General features: G+C 43.1%; 1 protein-coding gene across 1 annotated transcript in view; it reads left to right on the plus strand.

Annotated features, from left to right (window-relative positions):
- Positions 1–10,117: 10,117 nt before the first annotated feature.
- CMTM4 (CKLF like MARVEL transmembrane domain containing 4) overlaps positions 10,118–26,466 on the plus strand; it is a 41,912-nt gene continuing 25,563 nt past the window's right edge. The window contains exon 1 of the mRNA XM_082319699.1: positions 10,118–10,476. Within this exon, the coding sequence (XP_082175825.1) occupies positions 10,291–10,476 (186 nt within the window). The 5' untranslated portion in view covers positions 10,118–10,290. The remainder of the gene's footprint in view (positions 10,477–26,466) is intronic.

The following is a 26,466-nucleotide window of genomic DNA, read 5'->3' on the forward strand; positions in this document are numbered from 1 at the left end:
CCGGTTGTCTGGGTCTATATGTAGAGCTGCATGGAATATCTAGATAGCATATTTAGTACCAAAACCAGAACTTGTCTGTTATTTGGTGGTTTTAATTAAAAATTAAATAATATATTCATAGGATAGAGGCAGTGTAGTTCCAAAAGCACACTTTTGATGGAATTCAGTTTCCCCTTCAAGGAAGCATTGACATAAACTTCCAACCTGTTCTACTACAGGATTCATAATAATTAATTATTTCTTCTCTGATCCACTCAGACTGTGTGGAGAAGATAATGTAAGCACAAATAATTAAGAAAGCCAACAGTCTGAACTAATGCTTTGGGACACCACATGGCTCTGGTTTCACAAACATCTGACATTTCTGCAGTCAAATGTAACTAGTTTATAAACAGCCATTCCATGTAATGGGAGTTGCAGAAGTGCAGGTGAGGGCAGAATCTGATCTAGCATGCTTTCTTTTCTCTGGAAAAGTGAAATGAAGCAAGCTCTGACTTGCATGCGTACGTCAATGCCTCTTGAAATTCAGATGCTTAAAAAAAGCTGAAGGAAGTTAATTTTCTCAAATGAAGCGCTTTGCAAGTGGTAGTATAAATGTGCTGTTACAATCCTTCAACATCATGCATGTCTCCATAAATCTTAAGTATAGGGCACCTAATTCTGCTTTAAAATGGCTGAAAAAAAAATAAAATTAGTAGTATTAGCACCTTTAGACATTTCTTTTGCCAAATACAGCAATGCACCTAAGAGCAGGGTGCTGACATTGTTTAGAAATGACTGATGCAAAAGATTTGACTTGTCAGTGTAAGTTGATATGTAGCACTGTTGCCCTCTGAAATAGCTATGTAATCGCTTTGGTTTGTGTTCCAGCATCCATAGTCACGGATTTCAAGTTACCAGAGGGGTTATATTGAAACCACGCTAATAGTTACATGCAAGAGGTCAGTAAGATAATGTCATAAACAAGGGAAGCAGTTAATTTTCTCTATTGCCTTTGCAGACTTTCCGTATGGCAGAATCAACGTTGCTAGTTGTAACTTTTTATCTGAAGAAAAAGATCCTTTGACTCTCCTCTGCCTGACAATTAAATTATAATTATGTTTTGCTGAAGGTTTCTGGAGATGAAATGTTCCAAGTCCAGAAGGTGGCAGACTTGGGATCAGTGCCTGTAGGTAATGCTGCTTAAGGTGCCATTGCAAGGTAATATATGCATTGCTTGGGGTGTTCCCTTAATAATTCTTGTTTGGCATTTTTTTTTTTAGGCTAAGTATCTTCCAAAGAGTGAATTGCTGATTTTTTCCCAAACAAAAGCAGTTTCATTCAGTTCTAAGAATTTTGTTAATATGGGTTAAGCTTTTTTTTTCTTTCTAATTTTGAGTTGTCTTAATTAAGACACTCTGGTTCCTTTCTTTCAGAACAAAAGCTGAAATAGCAATGTCCAGCACTAAAAGAAAACCGTTGTATCTGTGCACAAGAAAGCTGAATTAGGTTGCACAAGCTGCCTTTGAAATGTTTGATTTTTTTAGTATGAATATTCACTAATGAAACTGTTGGTACTTGTTTGTATGTAGCACTCTGTGTAGCTTTATGACGCATGTAAAAATGTCATCCTTGTCTCAGACTTGCCAAATGCTTAAAAACGGGGGGGGGGAAATCCTTCAAAATATGCCAGAAAGGTGGTTGCAACTAAAAGGTGCTAGGAATAGTCTTGCATGAATATTCACAAGAACGTGCAGTAAAATATTGACATTCTTGAGAAAAGGAAACATGCAATTGTAAACCTCTGGCACTCAGTTTACCAAACTGACAGCATTCCAAAAAACAGGGACTTTCCTTTTAGAGAGGGAATGAGATGCCAGCATTAGAATTGAGTTAATTGCCAGAACAGAGGGAATAAGACCACTGAAAAGATAATGGATACTGAGGCCTGGACCAGACCAACTCTACGTATTGTTCACTGGACTTGCAGTCTGAGGGACTAGGAGTACTCTGACTTGCGTGCATTGGCCCAAGTGACCGTCTACACTTTTTGTCTTGCCCTGTGTTGCCCGTTTCCCTCTGTGAAAGAGCCCAGCAGAGTTTGTGGTCTGACACCAGCCTTTTGACTGTCCTGCGGGGCGGTCTGGGATGGGCAGGAAAAGCCTGTGCCAGGTACAGCGAATTCACAGCGTGGCTACAGTGCAGATAGGAATGGTGGGCACGTGTTGCGGGAGGGTAGTACATGCCTAGGCAGAGGCCCAGTAATGAAAGGCTGTATCTGAACACAGACTTGACGCACATTTCAGTTGCAGAGCAAACTTGGATGTTGCATTCAAGTTTAAATGACCATATTGGTCATGTATGTCTTAAATGGTAGGATAAAGATGGAAATGAATGTCACTTGCTGTGGTTGGTTAATAAAAACTATTTTACACTGATAATAAATCACTAAGTACTATGAAATCAAAACCTCTCTTTTCCAGAAGAATCAAATTATTATCCGTGAAGGGCTTGGTGTACTGACTGTGCTTTGGAGATTATTAGAAAAGTGAAGATGTTCAGAATTTTCAGATGGTCTGAAAGACTTAAGTTCCTGTGCCCATAGGCAGAGAGGGAGAAGTAGGAAAAAGTTCCATTTCATTGAAGATCAGACACTGACTGCACAGAAAATCTCTTCAATCCAGAAGAAAAGCAAAAGGCGAGGGGGAGAGCTCTTGGTACTTCCAGCCAAACCCAGAACTGGATTTATCTAGCTTAGGTGTGGAGGTCAGTACGGAGAGTGATAGAGACTTTTATCGTCTGTGCTGTAATCTGACCGTGTGACTCAACTCACAGCTGTCAGCTGACAGTATCCTTGGTAATAATTGTTAGTTCCTGTTGCAATGGGCTGGTTTTGAAACAAGCAAGTGGTATATTAGCCTTTGATATATGCAAGAGATTGGGGTTCCTTAACTGATACTGAAGTTTGTGTATGAATTGTTACACGCAGGTGTATTCTTCTGGGAAAAGCGCACATGCCCCAGAAAAATACTGGATTGTCAGTAGACAACTATAATTGGCAGCTGTTTAACTAGCTGCGTTAGGATGTTTTGACCGATACCTTGCAATGCTGTTTTGCTGGGCTAAGAAATTGCCAGTGAAATTGGCAGGATCTGAAATATTTCAAATTTAGCAAAAGCCTGTCAAAATCTCTCCAAGTCACCTTTTAGCTGAACAGAAGTACAACACAACTATTAAAAGAATGCTGTCATATTTTAAATATTTTTAGCACTGTTTCCTCTTCTTTTGCATTTGCGCTCTGTCCTGTTCTACTCCCTCCTCAAAAATAACTTAAATCTTTTGGCCAACTTCAGTAACAAGAAAGATCTCGCAGATAGCTGACTTAATACCAGTTGCATGAAAATTAGTGGCTTGGTGGAGACAATAAATCTAAAGATTTCCTCTGCTTTAGGTAGGGATTGCCAAGTAAGTTTGGCTAGTTCATAGGCGAGACAGGCCAAACAAAAATCTATCGGTCTGCACACATGGAACCTGGCGTAGCACTTGCTTCCTTTTGCTCAAGCAGTAGTTCGAGGACGTAAATAGGAGCTAAGCCTGCTGTGTGTGAAAAGGGACCCTCGGGAGAGTGCTGGGTCATTGGGCTCAGTGGGAGGGGTGAGGTGGGGAAGGTAGGAAGAGAAGACATAAGTCTGCAAGGAATCAGGATTTATTAGTTCCGCTGTGTATGGCTTTGTAGAGCTGGGGCCATATGCCTGCCTTGAGTTTATAGCCAGCGATGGAAGACTTGAAATTATTTTTCCTGTTTAAAAAAAGAAAGAAAGAAAAAAAAAAAAAGCCAGAACTTTCCCTTGCATGTAGAAGACCCATGTAACTAAAGAAATAGTCTGCAAGGCAATGAGCCAAATTAGCTGAATATAAAGTTCTGTCATATGGAGGAATTAAGTGCTGTTGAAAAAAAGGAATATTCTTTGAACGGTTGTCATGTTAGCTGATATTAGCAATAAACTGTAGTTTAGCTGTAAGTAAAACAAATTCGGAAGGATAACTAAAAAACGAAGGTTTTTAGCATTTGCAGTTCCCCACCAGAAGTGCAGGGGCCTGGCCGCTTTGGTTACGTAACAGCGCACACGGTATTAAAACAGTTGAGGTCAGTTGTTTTCGCTGGCCCATTTCGTCCGTGGAAAGAAAGAATGTAGTGAGTGTACTTCATCTTTTTTTTTTTTTTAAGCCTGCTAAGGGACCTTTAAAACTTTGCTTATAAAACATGGTTTGTACAATTTTTTCATCCTCCCCTTCAGCTTCCCACCTCCTCAAAGAATAAAAATCAGCTCTTTCCCTCCAAAGGCCTGCTGTACCCTACATGCTCCATCTCTTGCTATAAAAATACTGGATATCACAGGGGCAGCGTGACCATGCCCACGCAGTCAGAGGGAACTAGTGTTTTCTGACCTTCTGTTCTAGGCCTGTGTGTTTTTATGGTTTTATTGGAAGAAGACTACCTTTTTTCTTGGTTCAGGGCTTTTTTTCTTCTGTTCCCTGAATAAATGTAGTGCCATGAATAAAATAAACACTGCTGTCAGTCTCTCTGCATATTTTTCAGTGTGCTTCATTATACAGGATTCTTTCAAAAGAAATACAACCCACAGTCTTGGCTGGTTCCCAGCACCGTTAAAGGTCTACTGGCACTTTTCTTAAGAATATGAGGTTTTGCTTCTGTTTTTTATAGAAATTAATTTCACCTCCCTGCTATGTAGAATGTCTGCTGCCCTTCAGCCCAGCTGTGGCTGCAAGGTAACCCCTCTCTGGCACTTGCAGATTGCAGATGTCCTTAAAAGTTTTTAGAGGTGAAAGGAGTCAGTGACTACTTCATCAGTGATGAAGGAAGGGGAAAAAAAAAACCTGGACCAGTAGACACTACTGAAGGAGATGTCAACCTCTAATCCTGGAGTAAAAAAAAAAAAAAAAAAGTTGCTCTGCGAATGGCTCATTGTTAATAGCATATAAAGTCATGTTCGTAAGTCTGCAAAGTAAGGGTCTAACTAATTTTATTGGCAATGTTGCCTTTATTGGGTTTGCTTTTGGGGGGATTTTTTTCTTTTTGTTGGTTTGTTTTTGAAGGAGAAATACTGTTTCCTGACGGTGATGGTGAAACTCCAGGACTGACACTTTTACCTGTCCCCTTAAGAGGTGAAGCCAACGCCATACAGCTCCTTGGGTCAGGCCCTGTGGTGACTTCCAGTCACCGCTGCCTTCTGGTCCCAGCTGTGAGACCTGATGGCTGCCCCATGGTGCTCATATTGGAGGAATCTGCCGCAATCTGTAGGCCCTTGCAGGGCTGCTCGGTTTATTTTCCAAAGCATAAGGGCTGGAATACAGGTGAAGGTGTTGAAAGTATGCATGGGGCTGATGTTATACTGTAACTGCAGGATAGGAATAGGGTTCACTAACACTTTCTCATACTAGAGCTGCACTTCTTTAACCAGACGAAAAGCCAAGAGTTGCTTGCTGTGCTGTGTCAGTATGTGCCTAAAGTACCCTGACCAACCCGTCAGATTTGAGAAGCGGGCACTATGCTGTCAGCCCGTGAAACCTCTCTGGATATTTGGTGGAAGAAGCTTTTATAGGCTGCCCTTCAAATTAGTTTCTGTCCTCCTCTCTGCTTCTCTTGGTACGTTCCTCGGTTGGTATGACTGTGCTTTGACTCCTAGCTGAGGAATTCAGTTCTCGTTATTGTTCCTGAGGTGCCTTCACGATGAGTGGTCTTACCCTGGGAGGTTGCACGGGGCTACTCCAGCTGTGGTTAGACATGGTGAAGCAGGAATCCTTGTACTGTTCAGCAGCAGGCATCCTCCACCAGTTAGAGATAACTGACTGCACGACTCCCCACTGTTCGTACAATTTTCCTTCTGCTGAAAGTCCGTGTCAGAATTTGCAGCTTATTCCTGCTGTACGTTGTATTAATTCCTAACTCTGACTCAGCAAAATTATTTGCCTGCTTCCCATGCTGCTCATGGCTACAGACTCAAAGTGTGCATGCCACACTCCCACACTGTGAAAATGGACAATTTACTGAACTAAGGCACTTAAAACTACCAGATGTTTTCCTAAAGCAAGTTCTTTATTAGCTTTTTAGGGTGGGGTGTTTGGGGTTTTTTCCCCCAACTGAAAAGTTGAGAAAAAGCTTCAGGATTTTTTTACATTGAGAAATTCAAGGGGGAAAAAAACCTCCTCTCTGATGCCAAAGTTAAACTCTAATCACTGCTCAGCTCTCTTGGAATTTGGCAGCATACCAGTGCTCCTTCCTTTTGGGTCGGTCACGTGGAAATACTGGAGCATTTTCTTAAAGAACCTCTCAGCTCTTTTCAGGTACTTGCACAGATGTAACTTTCCTGTTAGGATTCTAATTCCTTTTGCGCTCTGAACTACATTTAAGCACTGTTTGTAATAAGCACCATTCAGATGTACAAAATTTTATGCATAAACGTGAAAATACTTTAAAGTGTGTTAAAACTACATAAATGCAGCTTTAAAAATGTGGTTTTAAGGTGATATTCATATTCAGTTGCAGTAGAATCACACACTTTAATTGTGAAAATAAAACTTCAGTGTGCTTTATGAAATGAACCCACAAGAAGTTCACAAGTTTATGAAAGGCTGTTTAGTAAAGGCTGTATGAATAGCTGAGATGAAAGCTGAGAGATGAGGGTTGTTTTGTTCAGTTTGATTAGCGATAATATTTCAGATTCTCTTTCCACTGCTTTTTACACCTAAATCACCAGTTGGTTTTAATTTATCACCACTGGAGATTCTTTCTGATGGGGAATTTTTAATTCTGTCAAAGCTGGCTTAACTGTTCTGTAAAAATACCGATCTTTGATCATTTAATTATAGTGTCTACGAATAGCATACTTGGATTTCCTCCCCTCTGTGTGTTTCTTGCTTGTTTTTCTCTGTTCGGTCATATTTTAGCTGGATGTGAAATCCTCTGTGATGAATTCCATGATCCAATTAGCTTGATAATATGGTGGTGTCTTGAGTGCTGATCACGGACCTGGTTCCCCATTTTCCTAGTCTTGGTATGCAGCCACACAGTGAAATGGCAGGCTGTGCTTGAAAAGCTCGTGAACTTGTAAAAACAAAGTTATCTGAAAGCAACGTGATCTGTCTTGGATGAATGCAATGACCTTTTACTGGATCAATACTTTTATTTACATATTAAACGTAGATTTCCCCCCCCCCCCCCCCTTCAAGTGCTACAGAGCAGGCTGAAAAGGTGCCGTATCAGGCAAGAATGTGTGTAAAGGATTCCTTTGTTAAATGTTGGCAGCAACCTCACAAGCCCTTGCCAAGTCTGTCCAGCCCACCCACCCGTCCAGGAGGACGCCAGAAAATCCCCCAGTATGGCTTGGTATTGGCTCAGTGCCATTTACAGCAAGGGGGATGCCGGCTGCACAGACCCTGGTGCCGAAAGGGGCACCATGGCTATGGACGGCGATGCTGATATCCCGCTGCCCTAGGAGCTGCCTGGAATGTCTGTGAAACCGCCGTCAGTGACACTGTCAACACGCTTGCCAAAAACGTGCCTCACAATTGTTCAAATAACGCTTTGGTTAGAACAGAGGGAACAGTTTACTGTGCTTTCACTGCCTAGGCAATTAGCTCACTGAAGAACAGGGGTGTTTCGGTGTGTCTATACCTTGCAGCGTTCTCAAAACACTCTAATGATTTTAAATACATTTAAACTTTGCGTCCTCCACTTCATAGGAAAAACGAAGCTTTTAAGCGTGCTGAAGGCTGCGCAGGAGGCAGTGGCTACGCCACAAACCAGAACCAAGATCTCTTATCACCTATCCTTTTTCTTAAATCACTCAACCATTTCTCCCTTTGTCCTTCATTTGCCTTCTGCAATACCACCTTTTGATTCTCCTTCAACATACTGCAAAAGATTCATCAAAATAATGTTCACTGGATGTTTCAAAAATGTTTTCATTATTTTGCTCAGGATAGTTTTCTAGAACCCCCACAGCAGTCCCTGAAAACAAATGTTAAATGTCTCTGTAGGTAAATGTGGATATCCTGTGTTCCTGAGACAGCTGGGGAGCCTTAAGTTAAAAAGAACCCAGAGAAGCTCTCAAAGTGCCAACCACCTACCCATGACATTCGCTGCAAGAAAAGGAGCTTTGTGAGACTTCTGATTTCTCCCAAGTTATACAAGAACTTAAATACGAGATTGTAAAAACCTATTAGTCCGTCATGGCCAGGATTTCCCCCTTACATTTATGATTTCATATCGTTAGGCTAGTTTCTTGTGACCCAAGCAACAGAGTTTCCATCCTTCTCCATGCCTTGCTCATGGTTTCTTTTTTCTTTTTTTTTTTTCCTTTTCCCGCTCTTTGCCCATCACCAAAGGGCAATGTGTTTGTTTCTTAAGCATGCCCCCTAGCTCTTCATCTTGCTTGAGAATATCAGCCTCTTCCAGCACCAGGGTGTCCCAGAGATGCTATGAAAAGACTTCTATCAGCTGCATAGTGTTCAACGGTGTCTCCAGTTAACCAAGCAATGACTCTTAATGGTAGACAAAAACCTGACTCTTTCTCCATCCAGGGTTCCTGGTGCGCTCTCTGAGTCTGTCTCTTTGGTCCTACTTCTTAGGGTCTGTTTATACAGAGGCCAAAGAAAAGAAGAAAAATCTCTTGAAATTAAAAATCACATGGTACAGGGCAGAACCATAGAAGGATTAAAGGGGCTTCAAGAGAACTGAAAGGGAGAGATTAAGCAAAACACAAAGATAACTGGAAAGGAAATCACACGGTTGATAATCCACAGTGTTCACAGAAAACAGAAAAACTGTATTGGTGAGAAAGACTCTTGGAGGTCAGAGGAAGATGCCAGCAGAATTAATACCCGTGAAAGTCCTGTACGAGTAACGTGAAAGAAGAGAAAGCGGTGTAGGCTGTCAATGATGAGAACAAGAGTAGGGATCTGGCTGATAGAGATGGCGGATCACAGGGTGCAACACTGAGCGCCTCGAATTTCAGGTCAGTCTGTGGTACACAGCGGTCGGTCTGTCTGTCTGTCTCCATGTTAAGAAAACTTCTTCAGCTGCATTTGAGACACCTGTATTTGCCAGATGATGTTGCAATTTGTCCTTATTTATGGTGACACAGCAAGAGAAAAAGCGTCTCCAAAAAGTGATTCAGAGCCTGTCAAAACTAACCGTTTACTTGGAAAACTTCACTGTTTAAAATTGCACTTTAAAATGTTTCTAACGCTCACGGAAGAGTACCCTGAAGGTTTCCAGTATCCGAACGACGGTGGGTACGCTATCGTAACAGCTTGGAAGCGTAATTCCGAGCAGTGTGAACTGCTTTACGTATCTCGAAGGCTTAGCTCCGAGTTAGGAACGCGATGTCAAATGTCAGTGTCGCCGACGTTCGCAGCGTCAGCATCAACATCGGTGCGTTTTAAAGAACCCGGGGTCAAAACGCAGCAGACCGCTGAAGCGCCAAAACCCCCAGGAGGCAGCGGCCGCCGCCTCCCAGCGGCGCGGCCCGGCGGCCGCCCGCCCCGGGCGGGGAGCGGAGCCGGGCGGCGGCCCGGGGGCAGGTGCGGGCCCTCCCCTGCCCGGGCGGCTCCGGGGGCGGGGACGCGGCCGGGGGCAGGTGCCGGCCGCGGGGGCGGAGCGGGCGGGCGGCCGAGGGCCGGTGGAGGCACCGCCCGGCCGCGGCGCGCCCTCCGGGGCGGGCTCTCTCCGCCCTTTCCGCTGAGCGCAGGGGGAGGAGCGGCGGCGGCGGCAGCGTCCCCGTCCGGAGCTGAGCTGCCCTGCCGGGAGCGGGACCGGGGGAGCGGAGCGGAGCGGGGCGAGCCGCGGGGTGGCCGCGCCGCCGCGGGGGCCGAGGGTGCCCCGGCGGCCTCCTCCCAGCGAGAGCCCGGCCCGGGCGCGGCGCGGCGGCCCCGGCACGGCGGCTGCGGGCGGCCCTCGGCGGGGCGAGGGCGCCCCCCGGCGGCGGGGCGCTGGGCGCGGCGCGCGGCGCTGAGGGCTGCCCGCGCCGCCGCTCTCCTCCTCCCGCTCCCCCTCCCCCTCCCGCGCGGTGCCGGGGCTGAGGCGGCGGCAGCGGCAGGCGGCCCGGGGCGCGCACAGCACCGCACGGCACCGCACCATGCTGCCTTCGCCCTCCCCGCGCCGCTCCGCCTGACGGGGGACGGGGGAGCCATGCAGCCGGCGCTCCGCTAGGTGAGCGCGGCGCGGCTCGGGCCGGAGCTCGGCGGCCAGCCCCTCAGCAGCGCGGCGGCACCGGCACCGGCGGCACCATGAGGAGCGGCGATGACCTAGAGGGCTTCGACGGCGAGGCGTCCAGCACCTCCATGATCTCGGGGGCCAGCAGTCCCTACCAGCCCACCACGGAGCCCGTCAGCCAGCGCCGCGGGCTGGGCGGCCTCCGCTGCGACCTGGACTACCTGCGGGGCACCTTCGGCAGGATCAAGCTGGCCGAGGTGGTAGGTACCGCCGGCGGGGAGCGGGCCCGCGGCCGCCCGCGCTGGGCAGAGCCCCCCGGCGGGCTCCTTCCCCCGTAGCGGCGGGGAGCGGGGCCGTGCCGCTCGCCCCGCCGGCGAGGTGCGTACCTGCGGGCGCGGCGCCTGGCGGCGGCCCAACCGTCCTCCATTTCAGGCGGCCGGGAAGCCCGGCGCGGGCCGGCAGCCGCCGCGGCCGGCCCGGGAGCGCCGTCTCGCCGCCGGGCTGGGCGCGGGGCCGCGCCGTTTGCGGGGTCGGCGCCGCCGGCTGCGGGGGTCGCGTCGGCCGGGTCGGCCCTCCCGGCCCCCGCCGTCCTGCCCGGCGGCCAGAGGAACGCTGCTGGATTGCGGGGGGCTGGAGGTGGCCCGGGCTCGCTCCCGTCAGGTGGTGCGGCTTCCCCTGCCGCGGGAAGCGGCCCGCGTTAGGCCTCCATTACGGTGGGCTTTGCAGGGGTGTTCAGCTCTGCCGGCTGTTGATCTTTTACCTCAGCGTGCATGCCAGGGCCTGCCTCTGCCCTGAGGTCGATGGGGTATTAAAACCCGCTCCATCGCCACAGGTTTTGTGTAGGTTAAAAAAAAAAAAAAAAGGCAACTTCTGAGTACATAAATACTTCAGTTCATATATTAAATGTTGTTTCGCTTTGATGGACTTACGGGAGAGCGGTGTGGCTGTGGCCGGAGGCAGGCAGTGGCCCTGGCCGGGTGGGCGCCCGTGTCCCGGTCCCCCGTCCCTGGCGTGGGAGGCACGGGGGGGCGGGCGCTGCCGGCAGCCCCCGGGTGAGGAGCGGCGGCGTGGGCTGTCCCCGGGGGCCGGCTGGGGGCCTGCGCAGCGTCCGCTTGTGTGCTTGCCTTTGACAGGCTGCAGTTCTCTTAAGTGCACAGGGTGAAAGAAAATAAACCCTGGAGGAAAAAAAAAAACAAACACAAAAAAGCCCAAACCCGCGTTTTTCCGTTCCGAATTAAATGTAAGCTGTATTTGTTAATGTACTTTGAACTGCGAAACTGTTTAGTTTGATGGAGTCTGTGCAAGTCTTGGAGCATCATAGCAGCTAAACGTGTGTAATAACACCTAAGCGTTTTGTCCGGTTTTCTGTTGATGATGCTGATGTTTGTCTTCGTCTGATCTACTTTCAAAGTCACTTTGGTATTAATATTTTTTAAACCAACAAATGTGGTTTTCAGGACATTTTAAAATAAGTGTTTCATGAAAATGGCAGTAAGTTTGAAATAAATTTGTGGGTAGTTTCTTATAGGGTACTACAAATTGTTTTCCTTTAAAATGGGTGAGTTCTTTGAGGACTATGATGATAGAAACATTTCAATATTTCATGTATATATAGATAGAACTTCTGCATTTAAAGCCACTGCTAGTTAGTACAAGACAAAGCTTGCATGTGCAGGTTCCATGTAAAATATGTTCAAAGTATCCTAGGTTCAACACTGACACAAATTTATAGAGGGCTGCAGTGATGAATCTGTGATCATTTTTTATGAATACCCAGTAAAATCCAGGAGTTGGGGGTGCTATTTGTTCTCTTCTCATCTCCTCAGTGTAGAACAGAGTCTGTGGTCTGCAAGTGGTAGCAACGAGCGTGTTGCCTGAGTAGTCTAACGACAGGGAATAGCTGCATTTGCATTATGTGTTTTCAGGACTGAAGCCAAGGAATCTGTCATCGCTGTGCAACATCTACCTGTCTTTGAACTGTTAGAAACTGTCCATGTGGTGGAAATCCTGGGGTGGTGCTTCCTAATATGCTGAAATAATCTGCCCTCGGGATTTTTGTTTCTGTTCCGACTGCTGATCCTTTCTGTAGTACACTAATAACTGTGGCAGGTCACATTAAAAGCTTGTAATTAAAATGAGTGATTGCAGATCATGAGTAAGTGAATCCTTTATTATTAAGATCTGATTTGCTTGGAACAAGTTCCAGAGGTACGTGGAGTACACCTCGTAATTTTTTAAGTCTTGTAAAGAAGGATGGGGGGGAAAACCACACTGTGCTGGAGTTAGAGATGTGAGAGTTTTCTTGTCTGTTGAACAAAGACTTCACTACTTCCAGCACATCATTAGGAAGACGTACACGTGCAGATTAATATCTTCAGGGCAACTGAGTAATGTTTTGTGCCTTTTTAATAAGTGATCTGAGCTATTGCGTGTGGTTCCTAGAGAGTGTATGAATCCAGTGGGTCAGAAGTTAACAAGAAATCAAATTAGCTAGCACAGGGTGGAAGCCTATGTGCCATCTTGACACGTTTAGCTTCTGCACAGTTTTACTCAAAAGGAGCTCTATCTAATTCATGGTAATGACTGGTAGAGCAGACTACTGGATTTTGCAAACTGATGGAAAACTGAGCGGTTTTGGAAAAGAAAGAAAAGATAGAACACGTTCCACAGTGCACTTAATTCGCTTATTTGCCAAGTATAATTATTTTAATTATAATGTTTAATAATACCTTTACAAAAATACTGTGGGAACTAAAATGTATCAAAGTTCATAGTATAGAACTCTAGCTCTTAAAAACGAGAACTCCCTTTATTGCACACAAGAAAACTTAAAAAAGAAAAATACAAGTATTAGTTAAGATAAAAGGTCTCTAAATATATTCTAGTAAAAAGACTGTTACAGGAAAGATTACAATGCATGTGCTTCATTTAGCCTGAGGATTTGTCTTAAAATACATATATGACTGGCAGATGAAAGTATCAGCTCAAGACAAACGTTGCTGTTTATTCTAATCTTCAGTTGAAGGACTTTCAGCAGATTAGTCTGTAGTGCTGTATATGAAGGATAACTGTTGGGCATTGTGGCTTTAAATGCTCATCTTCCAAATGCCCATTTTTGATTGTCAAAAGCAGAACTAACAGGGAATGGGGGGAAAAAAAACCCCACCCAAACAACCAAGTGACTGAAAATAGGTGATCCTAGGGCTCTGTTATTTTGTTGTAGATTTGTCTTTATTGATTCAAAATATTAGGACTTGTGACAAGGTGGAAAGCAGTATGACATTTTAGACATGTATAGAGTAATTTAAGTGCTGCTAGAGGGGAGAATAGTTTTAACTCATATTTATTAATATTTCAAGAGAATATGCCCTAAAGTGTCCTTTAAAGGGGCACCAGCATAATGGGTTATCATAAATGATTCATGTATAGTATTGTGCATCTTATTTCTGAGTCTTATTTTGGCTTTCTTTCCCTTGGCTCCCAGAAAAGGTTGACTAGCATTATGGTTTTTTTTGTTCATTTTAAATTGGGTATGCAAACTAAGAAAACTGTATTTTACTATTTAGGGCTTCTTATTAATATTCAAGGCTAAGTTGAACAGTTACGTAGTGCATACAGCTGCCTGCTAAAGGTCAGTAATATTCAATATGAAGAATAGCGAGGAAGTAATAGAACGGACCCACATGGAACAGCTTAGTATTGAACCGATTTTCCTCTTTTTGAAAGTTATATTGTTAGGCAGGTGAGCTTTTCAGAAAGTAGCTCTTTTGCCTGTATCTTGTGATTCTGTTGAAATAGTAGCATGTGTGTGTATTTGGATCTGTGAGGAAACATCTGCTGTAAGTGGGGCTGGAGCTGTAAGCCTCTGAAGCTCAAAGGAAGGTGATGAGTGTTGGACCATGTCAGGAAGGGAGTTTTCAGGGCTACTGGGGTGGCTGAGACACCTGATGGGGTGTCATCAGGCAGGTGGGAAGTAAATGGTGTGAAGGGAAATCAATGTGGGGGTGTGTGAAGACTTAAATTAGCATGGAGTGCTCATGTTCGGTTTTGTGCCTCTTTTTTTTTTTTTTTTTTTTAAAAAAAAAAAAAAAAGAGGGTTTGAACCTGAAATGGAAGTCGGGGAGAAGCCAGTACACTTGTGTACTGACTAAAGAAATGCTTTTCCTTTGGGGAAGTTGAAATCTAGCTGGAAATTCTCAGCTGACTTTCCAGCATTTAGATGGAGCAGTACCTTGCCATACGGCAGATGTGAGAGATTAGATAGCTGTCCTGGGAGACCAGACCAGAAAAGCTCTTTAGAGTTTATTTTCATTACTCTCTGGCATGGTTTAACATTTCTCATGCTTTTGGGGGCTTTAATACTTCCCATGGAGATTACTGTACAATAATCAAACAGATATCCCTGGAAAACTTTCCTATGGACATCCTCAAATGATTTGTTTCATTTCAGTACTTCTTCCTCATTCCCTTGAATTTCCTAAGGAGAGTCTCTCCTTTTTCTGAGTGTGCTTGCTGAAGAAAGATGTGAGGAATCAGGAGGGGCTCGTTGCTATCATCCAAAAGAGACAGGCTAGTTAGCAGGTACCACCCATTTGCTGGAAATTGTTTCATTTTAGATGAGATTGCCTGCTTTTTTTCCTCCTTACTTTATTTTTCTCTTCAGCTTCTTTAAATGCATTATTATTTTTCCTTGATTGTTACAATTCTGCACCTTCAAGGATCTTACTATCATTAAAGTTGGGCGTTGACACATAGTTCCCACAGAAATTCCCATGGTGAATCATGACTGCCTGTTGTCTGCTTCTCGGATTCTTTGGGAACTGTAGCTCCGAGTGGGCTGTTCATCAGGTCACCAGGTGAGTTACGAGGAAACCAGGCAGGATCCTGTTGGGAGTCTCGTTGGTTCTCACCAGGATCCTGCCAGGTTTTCACAGGCACTCGATTTAAAGTAACGTTTATCACCTTTAACAGTTGGGACAAGTGATGTGAAAAATTGTGCCTGGCCAGTTCTTGTGACATTGGCAGTAGTTAGGAATAGTTTAACTGGAGCAGTAGGACCACAGAGCAACCTTCTGATGGAAGTAGCAAGGGTCAGAAAACCCTTATCATGTGCTAGCTTAAAAGAGGATGGCATTTGTGGTTGTTAGTGATGGCCGCTGTGGCTCAGACAGCCCTAGGCTTTCTTTTCTTCGTGTGTCTGTTCAAAATGCTACAAAAATCCATCAGAGACTCCTTTTCAAGAAGATAATACTTCTGCTTGGGAGGTCTCCAAGCTACAAGTTGCTGATGAGTGTACTGGGAAGTATCACTGCGTGCTTGCTCAAGTCTTGTTCTCTATAGCTTATGCTATTGCCCGTCAGTGGAGGCAAGATTTTGAGCTAAATGAAATCTGGTGGGAATAGCAGTTCATATGTTCGCAATTTTCAGAATAAAAAGTTCCATCTTCATTGGTGGAGAGTAGCTGAATGTTGGAAAAAGTTGTTTTGTGGCTTACTGTCATTATACATTTCCAGATCCAGAAATTGGTTAAGGCCAGGACTACAGTAAAATTCTTTGCTATCAGGATCTATTGCAATGAAGAAAACAAAATTCCAAAAGCCTGTAATACATGCCTACATGGGTAATATGACTGTTGAGAATTCTCATTGTTAATTACATTGAAAAATTAGAGTAATAACATTTATGTTCCAAGGAGCAAGCTAATTGCTAGCTACTAGAATCCAGTTGAAAACTATTATGAGGTGTTCAGTAATCTCATATTTAATTATCGCTGCCTTCTTGTGCCTTCAGCTCAGCATCTTGTTCTGATCACTTCTGGAGGGGAGGATTAGATGGAGTCCCCAACCTCCCACCCCAGTCCGGTGTGTCACACCTTACAGCATGTCTAACTCCTCCCCGCTCCTTTCTCCCTGGGTCTCTCTGAGTTCTCCTGTGCAGCTGCACAGCAGTGCGATTCCTGATCTGCTTCGTTTATGGGTTGTTAGAGCGGGGTGCTTTACAGGCAGTTGTCATTCTGTAAATCGTAGAAGTTACCAGTTGGACACTGAATGCAATATGAATAAATCGAGATATTTCTTTCACATAGTTGTTGTAAAGTTTGGTTTTATGTAAATGGGGTATTAACTAAGCTACAGAAAATTAGACTGTGCCTAATAGAGGTCAGTAGATGATGTTCTCTGCGTGGCTGGGTCATTCCGCGGTGGTCAGGTCATTGGTGCTGACGTAGAGCATTCAGTGGTCTCGGTGAGAAGCAGAGCGTTGCAGGAGACATCTGAGCCTTCTAAGGCACCTTCGGTGCCACAGGCAGCCCTGTACCTGATGGTTTTTTCCATAAGCGATAGTTTCACCTTAAAGTTAACTTCTGTTCGTTTGTTCTGCACTTTGGGGGTATAGAAACCTTCCTCATTTGTGGTGTGAACTTAATTCTAGCAAATTTATAGCCATTTGTTCCTGTGTTAACATTGCCACTTTCCATAACTACTCCTTACTCCTTTGTGCACTTCGCAGCAGCTCTCTGCACTCAGCCAGCCTTCATCTTGCACAAGGCAGGACAAAATTGTTTTGGGCTCTGCTCCTAAGAGGGCTCTCTGTCTCGGGACCGTCCGGCAGCCCTTCTTTGCACCACCGTCTGACTGATGTAATCGTTTTTCAGTAGGCACAACCTGAGTAGTAGGTAACCTTGCAAGTGTGTCTTACCGGTGTGTATGATATGTCACTTTTCAAGCTTCTGCTGGAGATACCTCTCCTGTTATGTCCGAGGATTGCATTGGTAATTTATAGTCAGTCTGTGATTAACTGTACCTTCCAGCTTTTATTCTCTTATAATTTCCAAACAATAAATATGCATTTATGTAAGAAATCTTTGTGACTCTGTGTGTTGTACATTGAGGTTTGATTCTCAGTGGTGTTTGTAGCTGCTTGTTCAGAAGGTGTTAAGTATGACAGTGGATACTGGTGATCTTTGGCATTTCGTCTTAGAAAAAGACTGTTATAATGTCGTATTACAGGGATCAAATTTGTAATACACAAATATGCTTCAAAGTCCTCTTTAGGTAAACTGTGTCTCTTCAATGTCTCTAAAACTCTTGATTTCTCTTTGGAAAGATTTCTCTGTAAAGGCTGTACATCTGCATTGCCGTGTGGCAATATTTTTATACTGACGTTTACCACAGAGGAAAGAATGATGAGATAAGCTGTTCAGCTTTGCTTTTTATTGTTGCTGTGTGCAACTAAAGATAAGACTGTGGTTGTCTTCCCACAGAAAGGTGAATGGGTTTTGGTCTATTTCATGTTGTCTCTTAACTACCATCTGGCCACGGGCTGGTGTCCTACTGTCAGTAAACTTCAAATTCCTGTTAAATTTCTCTCTTAGGGAGAATTTCTCTCTCAGATGGTGGAGAGTGTTAAATTCTGCTTTCAGAAGAAATTTCTATAATCTCTGTAATAAGTATGCTCTATTTTTTTTCCTCCCATTATGAACCAGTGTAATAGTAATAGATACTGTAGCATCTACAATTAGTATACTGTAAGAAATGTGGTTCTAATGGTATTATTTGGAAAGCTACTTTCTTTTCTTGTAATCATTCTGGTAATGTCTTTTGTTGATGAGCCTCCCTAGTGATTTAATTATCATCTTGGGATAAGGAGAAGGACTAGAAATTTAAGAGGTTGTGTTTTTCTTGTAACATAACCAGTATAGGAAGAATCTGTTGCTTCTGACGCAAGTTAATGCATCATTTTGTCAAATCAACTTGCATGCTCTTTGATAGTCATCATCCTGTGCTGAAATTGCATTTCAGAAATACCTGCCTTGCTTCTAGACCTCAACAAATAATTTTGTACTGAAATTTTGTATACAAAGAGGACTAGATGCACAATGAATAGACATCTTAACAGTGGGTCAACTGCTGTTACTCCGTAGTGGTAGTAGTCACTACTTCTAAATTAGAGACTGATTAAAAAATATATATTCTGATTATTTTTTTTAAATAAGTCACCTAATTCTCAGATGATGTGTGTAGTCAGTTGCTTCCAAAACATGGAAATAATGTTTAAGTTTCTCTGGAACTTGTACTATCAACTCTTCAGAATGTGGGAGGAGGAAAGCAAAAGCTGGATAACACCAACCTGATGTAGAGTACGTGTAAAACGTACAACCATAAGTAGAGGAAAGATGGGTCAAAAATATTACTGACTATTGGCAAAGAGGTCTTAGAGCTGGTGTAGCGCTCACCCAAACTGAGAAGCCCACACAGTATGCAACAGCATGAATCAAGTCTTTGCAGTGGCAGGTCTCGAGCATTGTTTTAGTTAGTAGATGTCCAGGATGAAATCTGTACTCATGCTGCAGTAAGCTACTAGAGCAGCATAATGCCTGAAACGTGGTTGCAGGTAAGCAGAGTAACTTAATGTTTTAATCTCACTGTGTGTAAATTAAAGTGGGAACTACAACTAAGTATCACATTTCTGACTATTGTATTTAATTCATTGTAATTAAGGCTATGGTATTTAATGCCTCAGCTTTTGGAAGACTATGATGTGTTTTTACCCAAACAAGTGTTTTCAGCATTGTCTGCAGTTAAATTTTTTTTAATGTGTTTTGATATTCAGGTGTTGATGCTTGAACAATGTCGTGTTCAAGACACTTCTTTAAATTTTCTTTAGCTTGTCTGTACGTTCACAAAGTGTTCAGCTTGCAAGTGAGCTGAACTTGTTTGTGATAGTTCCCTTCGTTACCACATAGCTTAAAAGCACAGCACCCATGTGCCTGATATGTAGAAATACGTCCTGTGCTGAGATCTGGAGTTGCATACAGTGGTACTTCTGCTGTAACTTTCACTTAAGCTAAACATTGTTATTTTCAAATGCTCGTAACAGTTCTGGCAATTTTTTGCGAAAATATTTTATGAATCAAACACAAGCATTTCCATAGTAGTAAATTTCTGTACTTTTGTACATGTTAAACTGAAATGTTCATGCAAGAAAGCAACAAGCATGTTGTGAATATTATGCAATACTTAAGTTCTACAAGTCTTTAATAACCTTCAGAAACTTTTGTTTTACAAAATAATTTTCATGCTAGGAACGGATATTGTCACTTGAGTGTTGTGAATAAATTAATTACTTGTTTGATCATATACTCTTTTAGAAGAAACTAATTTATCTAATGTAGATGAAACCTTTTATTAAACATTGGGATTTTTTAATTTTATATGATGTTATCACATTATAACATTTTAAAAGCATTTTGGAAAAATTGCTCTTCCAGAATTATAGGATAGTGTCCTAAGTCTTTGGGATGTTCAGTATGTTTAGTTCATGGCGGCAGTGCAGTAAGAATCGTGACGGAGAAGGCGAAGGCACTGTTGCCAGAGTCTCAGGGCTTTTGTGTTGTTAACAACATTTTATAGTCCTCTGTTTGCAGTGTGCCAAGTTAGTTTGCAGTCTTTAGGCAGATCTGTTCTTGAGTTATAAAATCACGAGTAGGTGGATTTGCAGTTATGCAATGAAAGTTTGTGGGCTCTTTTCTATGTTGGATGAGAATACTACTGTATAATGCTTCTAAGACAGTCTAAACAGCAAGACGGGCTTGAAGGTTTCGTGCATTCCCCAGTACAGCTGGCAGCGGTCTTTAATGTTCTGGCCTACGTCTATTTTTTTTAATGTTCTGATTTACCAGTCTGTCTAGACTCTTTGCCTTTTAAGGCATGGCATCTAAGGGGGCCTTCAGATTGCAATCTTGGGAACGTTGGGATTGCAAGGACATTTTGCACCATTTCCTTTCAACAAAAACAACCCCAAAAAACTTTAATGGATTCCTTAGGACTCCTTTAAGTTCTTGATTGTTTTCTCATTAAAATTCCTTTCTTGTTTTAGTATTTGTGGGATGTTTGATGTTTACTCATAATTGGGATTAAATGGGATTTTAAAGGATACAGACTGATTCTGATAGTCTTAAAATAGAACTTTCACTTTTTAAAATAGCCTAACACGCTAGTTAAACAGGGGGCTGTGCAGATCAAATTCTTGACAAATTTTATGAGTACACCTTTACTTCTTAAAACCGATTAATTTATCCTACTGTTTGTTACAGATTCACAGTACTGTGTTTTAATACTGTTTTGACTAGCCAGGTTTCCAGTGCAGGTTGGCTTATGAACATGAATGGGAACACGAAGCCAGGTCAAGTGTTGATTTTAAGAGCTGAGTAGAGAATTCTCATAAGTAAAGCAATAGCCAATTTTTTTTTTTTTTTACTTTGTTTAAAAATCATGCAGACACAATCTCAGTAACTTGCTGTGTTCCAGCAGAGAGCATGTGTGTCTGTGTACCACACAGAACACGTGTGTGCAGCCTGAAGACAAAAACAGGGTAACTGTATTTATCCATTTTGTTTAAATAGCAAAGATATGGTAAGTTATGAGTTCTTACAGCTTGACTTAATAGAAAATACTAGGGAATGGACTGGAGAGGATACTGTACCCTTGCTGGAAGACTGGGGATGGGAAGTTGGACAATGTACTGAGCGGTACCTCTCCTGGACATGCTCTCTTGAGCATCCTGCACAACCGTTATTAACAAACTAATAAATGCTGATACAAAACTAGTGACTTCTAGTGATACTGACTATTACATTAGTCTTTAAGACAAATGAGAATTACCAGTGATTTTTAAGGAAGCTAAGTTGTATCTTCCCCTGCCTTGGTGACTGAAAGAGTGGGTTACTAAACTTTTTTGAACTCAGCTGTTGAGCTAGATTTTTTTCCCCATTTTGTTTCCTGTAGTCAGTTTTCACTCTGTGTTACTATTGTAGTAAAGCCTGCATGAGGAGGGCTAGCAGCAAATGGGACTAATGGAAAAATACTTTATTCTCCTCCCTCCCACCCTTCTGCCCCCACTATGCGCAGCTGGCAGTGGAAGATGCAGAAGACTCAATTTATACAAAATTATATTTAGTGCAGCACTGAAGAAATGTGTGATATTTTTCTGACCTATTTTTACCTAGCTTGTTCTCCTGATTTCGACTGGGATAGAGTTAATTTTCTTCCTAGTAGCTGGTACAGTGCTGTGTTTTGGATTTAGGATGAGAACAATGTTGATACACACGGATGTTGTAGTTGTTGCTAAGTAGTGCTTACACCAGTCAAGGACTTTCCAGCTTCCCACGCTCTGCCAGGGGCACAAGAAGCTGGGAGGGGCACAGCCAGGACAGCTGACCCAGCCTGGCCAAAGGGATATCCCATACCGTATGGCGTCATGCTCAGTATAGAAACTGGGGGGAGCTGGCCAGGAGGGGGAGGACCGCTGCTGGGTGGCGGGCTGGGCATCGGTCAGTGGGTGGCGAGCGATTGCATTGTGCATCACTTGGTTTGTATATGCTGTTATCATCATTATTATTTTCTCTTCCTTTGCTGTGCTATTAAACTGTCTTTATGTCAACCCATGGGTTTTACTTTTTTTTCCCTGACTCTCCCTCATACTGGGGTGGGGGGGCAGGGTGTGAGCCAGCGGCTGTGTGGTGCTTAGTTGCCGACTGGAGTTGAACCATGACATTTGTCTAAGAACACGATATGCAAACGCTAGTAAAATTGTAATAAAATTGGACTTGAACAAACTTAGTTGAGTAGTTTTACTGTTTAAGAATTTCCACTTTTCTGTTATGTGCGTGATTTAATTATGGTTTTTACCAGCACTCTGGAGGGCTGTTCTGAAGTCTGATGAGGACGTATTGCAGTGGTTAGTCTGCCAGAGTTCCCTTTGCTTTGTGGCGTGTCTCTCTCTGCTCCTCCGGCCTAGGCATGGGTATGCCGAGGCTTGCGGAGGTGGCTGTTGAGAGAATTTTTACTGTCTGACCTTGGTGAGTTGCAGCTGCCTCTGAGGAACCTGCCGTGTCTTGCTCCAGGCAGTATTGTTAGAGAGACTAGTTGGTGATGTTTGGGAGTTAGAGGTGGCTATAAAAAGCTATCCTTGCAGATGTCTGTCAAAATGAGTATGAGACAATGAATGGGAAAATCGAGCCTCAAATATCAGCATATGGTGAAAAGGGGGGGGAAACACCCTACCTCCTATAATTTACTGTTTTATGTCCACTCACTGAAGCCATTGGCACAATTTAGTGTACTATAGATACGGAATAAGCCTTTCCATTTGAGTTGTTCACTTCACTGGGTTGTACAGGAATTAAGTGATTAATACAGCATATAAATGGGAAAGTTAGAAATTTATAACTCAGTATGTTGGGATTTTGTTCATTATTGTCTTGCAGGACCTGTTGCGTATGTAAATATTTTGAATTATGATACACATGAATTGTACTTTCTGGGGACTGGAGGCACAGGTTCCCATGGAAAGAAATTGGTGGGAGAAACTGGTTACGTTTTGTGTGTTTTGTTTGCCTTTGTTTAAAGCGTGGCTCTCTATGATCTTCAAATGAACATTTCTATAGGATGGGGTTGCTACAAAACTATTGACGGGCTTTTGTTTATGGGACAGGTGGCATGTTGCATTCCTTTTTCGTCTAATCTGGAAGGTATTTTTGAATCTCATTCAGGTTTCTGTGAGGAAGTGTAAGGTGCCTAAAACAAATACCTCCTTGCAATGTGCCTTGGCTTCAGATTCTGTTCAGTTGTTCTTTTGGTCATCTGCTTGGTTAGATAAAACCTGAAATATACCCGAATCGGAGTGATTTTTTGTTTGTTTGTTTGCATTTTTGTTTGTTTGTTTTGTTAGGGAGATATTTGTGTGTTGGTTGGGTGTGAGTAAATAAGACAAACTGGCAGTCAGGTCTGCAGAGTCACGCGAAGTAGGGGTGAGTAACTTCTTTACAGGTGCCAAAATAACAGTGGGTGAGATACCGATGGCGATGGGGCTGAGAGTGGGAGTCGCGAGGTGACTTCTCCGGTCCCCCCTGATGCCAGAAGGCACTGGTGTGAGGGGCCACCTGGGCAGCGACCCTGCTCCTCTAGGGAGAAAGGGGAGGAGGTGGTGGCCAGGGCCGTGTCGGATGCTGCAGCCCGGGGCCACCTCGTGCGGAGCAGCGCCGCATGGGGCTGGTCACTGACACCTCCAGAATGAGCTGGGCGGGAGTTGTGCAAAGCAGGGCTTCACAACTGTCTGCCTGTTCAGTTATTACTTCGAATGCTAAGATGGGGTTACTTTGAAGACAATATAAATGTAATGTGAAAAAAAATCTTAAATTATTTAGCAGTAACAGGAAGAACTATGTTTTTTTTTTCTCTTTAAAAAAACCCCAAACATAAAATATTTCTATACTGTAAAATGCTATTTGTTTAATAGTATTTGAACTGGAATTGGTTTTGCATTTATCGAGCAGATCAGAATGTTTGTTGTATAGGTGTGTCCAAGCAATAAGCGAAACACTGTACTAATGGATAGTTAGCAGGAAATAAGTCACTGCTTCGTGTCTGCAGCTTTTTTTTTGTTCTAGACTCTATGATTAAGTTCACTTTTAAAATTGATGCATTTCTATTTTAGCCAGTTGAGAATCTCTTCTGTTCAACCTTAGTTCAGTCCAGTTAATTATTCTTTTTTTAGAATAAGTGTTAGTTTTGATGTACTTAGTGTTTCAAAACAACTATTGTTCTGTTGTTACCTTTGAGCGTTGATTACCCTCATTCTTAAATATGAGCCTTTCTCATAATATGCCATCAAAATGTTTCTGGCCTCAGAAATATGTTCTGTATTTAGAATTGGTCTTTTGCCTAAGCTGAGAAAGGGAAGTCAGCAGTAGCTGCATCTTTCAAGGATTATAGAGAACTGCTGGAGGTGGCAAAAGATCAGCTGATTTAATAAAGATTCCACAGTATTTAATGTGCTGAAGTCTTGCCATGTTATATCCAGAAGTGAACTAAGAAATAATGAAAACTTAAGGATTGCAGCTACATGTAAAACCCTAGAGGTGCAGTGAAGATCTGAAGTTTAAATGTTCTGCTGTTATTTCTATTGTCACCACCAAAACCAAATCAGAGTGGAATTCAGAGGTCTGGTGAGTTTCTCTGGATTTGTTCAGTGTTGTGTTTTGTGCCATTAGAGCACAACTTAGTTTATCCGGGGTGCTGAATCACTGGCGCTGCTTAAGCTTCCCTCTCTGGTAAGCGTCGTTTTCCTAAATTTTCTATCTTGTAAGAAAAGTTTAATACTCATTTGTGATTTAAGGCTCCTTGCAGTCCAGTTACCAGAGTTAATAACACATTTCTTTTAGTGTTAAGGATGCAGACTAGGAACAGGCGGGAAATCAGTCATTCTTCTGCTTAGGGTAAAAGATGGTTTCCTGCTGGAGAAGCAGGACTGTGTTTAAGCCATATGATCCCAAATATTCGTATCTGTGCCAGCTGTTTTAGATGTGGGAAATGCATGTGCTTTGCAAGGAATGAGACCCACTTGGTTTCATACATTAAGTTGGGACTGCTGGGCCAAGTAAATGAGAACAATAAATCTAAATTTTAATTCAAGAAAGTTTAATGTCTTCAGATACTTTAAGTGGTGTAAAAGCAATTTATTTCTTCTCTATTTTGTGCATATGTATTCTGCTGTACCATTAATTTAAACAGTCTGGATGTAAAAATGTCTTGGTAGTGTGACATTCTTACTAAAATTCTGTGGGTATTTTTCAGGCAGAAAAAATGCTGACCATTTTGTGGTTTTTTGGAAATCATGCGTAATTATGTCATTTAACCACACAATAAGGCTTTCTGTGGTAACGTTTTAGATAAACAGGAAAACTCATTTTTTACTTTGTTTTCATTGCAGAACTGTCTTTTTTATTTTTAGTGCAAAGTTGTTTGATTGTTTTCTTCAAAAATAAAACACAACATGTTCTGACAGGAAAAATACACCATTAGCAACCTCCTAAAAGCTCTCTTTCAGCATTGGTGCCTGTCATAGCACATTTTCTCTGTTTTGGGGAAATACAGTGTTTTACGTCTGAAGTGCCTGTGTTGCCAAGAAAGTGATGTAAATAAGCCATTTACATAGCCCTAAGGCAGATGATTTCTTCATTAAGGGCCCTTCTCCAGGGGAATTTACAGGAAAGTTGAGATGAATACAATAATGTGGAGGCTAATGTTGCTAAATTAAAGGACACTGGATCCTAGTATAGAGGCTCTCTGTCAGGAATTAAATGGCCCTAAATTGTGGTCACCTCATCCCCTTCCAGTAAGGGGCTGCTTTACCCTGAATGGAGCCTTTATGTGGGGGTTCAGTGCTGGTTAATAGAATTGCAATAGCCTCGCACTGTACATGAGTTATCTTAGCAGTCCTAACCGTCCCAAACGATAAAATGGGGTAACAGTTTCCCAGTTTATTCAAGTCAAAAAGCACAATTATTGGGAAATACATCTCATAGTTAATCCTCTACTTGGAGATTTCTTTCTTCTGCCTTTGCATTGTGTGGTGGTGGGAGGCGAGGGATGAAGGGCAGGGGCAGCTTTGCTCCGTCACAGAGCTGGAGCAGTATTACACACACTGGGCTGCAAGTCTGGGTGCACCCAGCTTACCCTGAAGCTCATTCTTGTTGATCCTGCATTGCTGCCCAGCCTCTTGCATCTCCTTTGTTTAAGAAAAAGGTGGTATTGCAGGTAGCCTAGGATGCCTCTGTGTGGATCTGAGCATCCAGTAGAATAAGCAGATATTTCCATCGTGACAAAGTTGTGTATCAACGCAATATCCCCTGTACTTCAAGAAGAGTGGAAGTAGAAGGGAAAGCAAAAGCAACTGTTAAAAAAGAGAAAGACAGTAATAAAAGAGAGTTATATAAATCTTAGGGCATTGGAGGAATTAGGGTGCAACAGAAAACTCTCCAAAGTACTCAGTGCAGAGAAAAACAGATGAAAAGGTTTGTTTCATCCATCAGAGGAAACTTTCTGTATTTGACTCTGCCCAAGAAAGCTGTAGCTGTGTCATTTGTGGGAGAGAGAGCAGTAATTCATGTAAGAGGAGCTCTTCACCACGTTCAACTTCTCATTTTTCCTCAGTAAACCAACCTTGAAACTTCTGCTTGTGGAAAAACTTGTCAAAACTCATCACCCTAAACTATGAGGTGTGACTCGAAAGTGAGGGTTGCTTCCTGCGTTGGACAAATGGCAGCATGCATTTTGTTGGCTGAGACCTGTACTCTGATACGATGCTGGGTTTTGGGGTTTTTTGTTTTTGTTTTTGTTTTTTTTTTTAGCTAGTCCTGTAACTGCAGTCATGCAAGGCAGACGCAGGCCTAGGTAGATCCTGTCTCCTGG

Source organism: Platalea leucorodia (assembly GCF_965183815.1).
Source record: "Platalea leucorodia genome assembly, chromosome: 8".
Taxonomy (NCBI): Eukaryota; Metazoa; Chordata; class Aves; order Pelecaniformes; family Threskiornithidae; genus Platalea; species Platalea leucorodia.